At 41.4% G+C, this 4,366-nt stretch overlaps 1 protein-coding gene across 1 annotated transcript; it reads right to left on the reverse strand.

Moving 5' to 3' along the window:
• Positions 1-2,746: 2,746 nt before the first annotated feature.
• LOC309674097 (neuropeptide Y receptor type 4-2-like) lies at positions 2,747-3,880 on the reverse strand (the record flags this gene model as incomplete). The annotated part of the gene is made up of 1 exon (XM_082486033.1): positions 2,747-3,880. One exon carries the CDS (start codon positions 3,878-3,880, stop codon positions 2,747-2,749), a length of 1,134 nt encoding a protein of 377 aa, XP_082342159.1.
• Positions 3,881-4,366: the final 486 nt, after the last annotated feature.

Below are 4,366 nucleotides of genomic sequence, written 5' to 3' on the forward strand. Positions count from 1 at the left end.
CGCTTTACATATTTACTTGTGATCATGGATAAATATGGCCACATGAATTACAGTTAAACTAAGAATGAGATATTTCTATCCTTTGCAGGAAGACCTGGGACCTGATGCATAGTGTGAATGCATAGCTCCAGCAGCACGTCCCTGATGTTCTTTAAGTGTTCTATCAAAACGCGACAAAGACGTTCATGGAAATAAAAATTCTAAAGGTAATTGTGATTCCATTTAAGACACTGGTGCTTGAAAAGTTGTATACTTAAGATCATAAATCAGATAATCTTCTATATTCACATCTAGCAGAGTATTCTTATGATGGCTTGGCATGCATCTTAGTTACGTAAATGTTGGAATTATAACAAATGCAGGAAATGGGCAGAATTACTCAAGGCTACTTGGATGACATTGATTCTAAATACAAAAATGCTACAAAGTTTAAGCAATATTTAAGCTCTAATAATATCACAGATTTTTGCTATAAATCAAGTTGATGAGGAAGAGTTACTGTGTTTTGTACCACTCAGCATCGCACGGTTGTATCAGCTCTGTTTTCAGTTACAGTAGCAAATTCAAACTGCAGATAAGATGAATCCCCTTGTTCTGTGTTTCTGATAGACTCAGTGTCTAGTCTAGAAATGACACTGCATACAAGCAAATGGAGAAACAACTTCTCATCATGCAGTGGCAAGTAACAAAGAAAAAAAAGTAGAAGTCTATTTGAAAGAAGCAAAAATGTCTTGCCAGATAAGTGAGGAGGATACAAAAGGTAATCTCACGTGAACTGGCTTACTGAGGTATGCAGGTTCTGCTCAGAATTAGAAGGGGGGTTGCATAAAAATGCCTTCTGCCTTAAGACTCTGCACACAAACTCAAGTCCAAACTTCAAGTTTTCCGCCAATTTGTGTGCACCCAGCTCAGGGCAAGGGATTAGCTCCCATTTCTGGCAGCTGAGGATATGATCTTGTACTTGCTGGTAGCTCTTGCTACCTTATAGCATAAGGTTTTTCTCTTGCCTGCAGATACTCTGTCCGACGTCCGTACTGCCTGTCAGACCACAGCATGGGAAGAATTTTTTACTCACCTAATTATTTACCACCCTGCCTAATCAGAGAGCTTTCCAGGGTTTTCTAGCTGTCTGCATGACTATACATTGGGATAGCTTCAACTCAATGCAAAGCCATTGACTACAATGAGTTAAGACTGCTTGTCAAAGAATAATTCAGGGTAGAAATTACCTCAGGTGGTCACCTAGTCCAGTCTTCTGCTAAAGTTAATTTAACGACTCAGATTAGAATATGCTTCCAAAGGAGACCTGGTTAGTCTCCTTTTTACACTTGCTGCTTTTATTGGTTTTTTTTTAGTCCATTCCTCAGTATGGGCTTCTTGGGCGTACCTGCTTCCTGGTTTCTCAGTAGTCACTGGGCAATATCTCTGGCTCCAGAGGTTAAAAATTAGTTTATGGTTTGTAGGTTTTGTGGACGAAGACTAAAAATACTACAGATGTGAAAAAGCATGACCCTCACTTTAGTAGACCAATTGACTATACTATTTATTTACACGTAGCTTGCCTTCAAGGTATGTGTCTCCACCTGATCTGGGTGCCATTTGTGTATTTGCATTGGCCTTCTACTGATTAGTTGGAATTTCAGCTCCCTCTCTGTTGCTGATGCCAGCGAGTGGGACTGGTATCTGACATCTGGTTTTATTTTAATGGGAAACGGAAAGCCTCTGTGCATATGCTTATTTCTTTGGGACCATACCCATTCTGGAAAGACACGGTTTCTACAAAGGTGTTTTCATGCCCGTTCTGACCTTCTCAGTGAGATGCTTTGAGATTAAAGTACCAAGAAGCTGCTGAAGCACAAGTGATATCTTGCTACCAAGCTCTAGAACAACTCCAGTAATGCAGCCACCTTGTACCATCATGGCATGCAGTTTTAGCATTGCAGAGCTTTGTCACCGATGGCAGCAGGAACTAAAAAGTCAACCAGACTAGTTTCCATGTAGATTTACAACTGTGTTTCAGGTGCTTAAAAATAGTGCCCAGCATGTTCTCAATGTGTTTTAAGAGTTTAATCCACCGAGTAACATTTTCATTTGCCACCATCCCTCAATATGTAATTGTCGTCTTTAAGTACGAGGGTCGTTGTTCTGGGTCCCCACTTGCAGAGGCAATGGCTATTCACGAGCCTATATGACAAAGAAGTTTCGTACAAGCATCCAGCTGTTTGACGTGAACTAGATCCACTGTAATATTATGAAATGGGCTGAGAGCTGGTAAAGCACAAAATTTATATATTTACATGTCTCCGTTCCACTGGTGTGTCAGCTGTACATAAAAATCTTACTAATACTGAAAAACTGAGAGAGTCTTCTCTGATGGTAACTTTTTGGCAGCCTGCAGTGCTGAAACTGGAAGTCTGGGTTCCCACCGCAGCCATGTGAGCTCGGCTGATGAACCCCATCTCAGTCTACGTGCAGCCACAGCTTAGTTACTGATCTGGTAGAGCAGCTGCGTATGCATCAGCCCAATCTCCTCGATGTCCGTACCATCTCAAATGGCATGAGCAACTTGTGTACCAGAGGAGCTACTGTATGTGTTTACAACCCTCCTTTGCCTGTTCTTCCAAAAATCAGGCAGTAATGGGTTCCTGTTCACATCCCAGTTACGGCATCACCAGTTGCTTTTTATACCTACAGGTAATAATTGGTGTGTGGTGTCAGGGCACCCCTCTGAAAGGTTTTCTGCTAGCTAGATAGAATTATGTCTGCAGTTCAACATCAGCGAGCCCTTGGAGATTTCAGTCTGCATGGTGGATAAAGGCAAATGATCATATTCTTCCGTTGAGGCAGTTACTGAATTATGCTGGCAGCTCAGAATCAGTGACTTCACTTCTTTTTTGAAGTTGCTGTTTAGGAAACCATAGATAACAGGGTTGACGCAGGTGGAAGCCATAGCTACCAGGTGGCACAATGAGAAGATCAGATTGTGGTGGCACGGCGAAATGATTTTGTAATTCCAGTCCACAATAGTGTTGAAAACATGCAGTGGTAGCCAGCAAACAGCAAAAGCAGCGACCATTGATGCTAACAAGATATTTATCCTTCTCAGCTGAACTGCTCGGTTGCTGTATTCGCTCTTCTCAAACATGTCCTTTCTCTTCTGTAGACGTAAGTAGATACGTAGGTAGCAAAGTATAATGAAGAACAGCGGGATGCAATATTGCAAGAGCAGTAAAGTGGTAGTGTAGATAAGTCTGTGTTGCTCAGAAGGCCACGAATCGATGCATATGGCCTTGTCAGTGGAAAAATTCATTATGTGGGAGAGCTGCTCGTACAAATCATTAGACAAGATGGATGTGGTCAAAAAGGGCAGCGACATGAGACATGCTAAAGTCCAAATTACTCCAATTCCTAGGTAGGCTTGGGAGATACTTGGCCTCCAGCCAGTTGGGTTTATGATGAGCTGGTGTCTTTCCAGAGCAATGAGTACAAGGGAAAGAATTGACACAGTCACAGAAGTGCACTGAGTGAAAGACATCATTTTGCACATGACTTCCCCAAATATCCAGTAGTCCATCATGGTGTAAACAACAGTGAAAGGCAGACAGACAAGACACATAAACAAATCTGAAATTATTAAGTTGGAAATTAAGATGTTGGTGACATTGGCTTTTTCCTTCTGCCTGGCGATGACAGCAATCAGGCAGATGTTTCCCACAATGCCTAGGACAGTCTCCAAGCTGTAAGAGGTGGCCAGAAAGACAGTAAGGTCAGTGATGTTCCTGCACTGATTAGAAATGTGTGCAGAGAAGCTTCGATTTGAGCTCAAGTTCTTACTGTTCACAAAAGGAAAACCATAATTAACAGCTCTTGTCTTATTCATCCTGAACCCCAAAATGTTTATCCAAAAAGGTGATAGTCGAGCAGAATCTGGGTCTTCTGGGGCCAATCTAAAAAAGGTTTTCTCTTCTGTTTGGCTGTGGAAGATATGGGTATATCTGCAATGGAAACGAAAAAAAAAATTGCTTAGTTATGCTGCAAGAAATTAGTCAAAAGTGTAGTGAGGGAGACAGGGAAGCAAATGTCAATGATTCTTTGTATCTTTTTCAGCTCCCGTTTATATTTTAGATCATAAAATGGAACCATTTGCTAAACTGTGGTATGGAAGTCTGTGCAACTGTTGAATTGTGACTGTGTTTACTGGTGGTGGGTTATCCCGTGGATTTAAGAACATCTTAACTTCATCATTTAACTCAGTGCAGTATCTTAATCATCACCAATCACCATGCAAAAATTCGGACTCATATCCTCAGGCGGGATAGCACGGGACAATTTTGAAAAAGTCTAGAAAAATTCAAAACCCTTTGGA

This window comes from Vanellus vanellus, assembly GCF_965231255.1.
Source record: "Vanellus vanellus genome assembly, chromosome: 7".
Taxonomy (NCBI): domain Eukaryota; kingdom Metazoa; phylum Chordata; class Aves; order Charadriiformes; family Charadriidae; genus Vanellus; species Vanellus vanellus.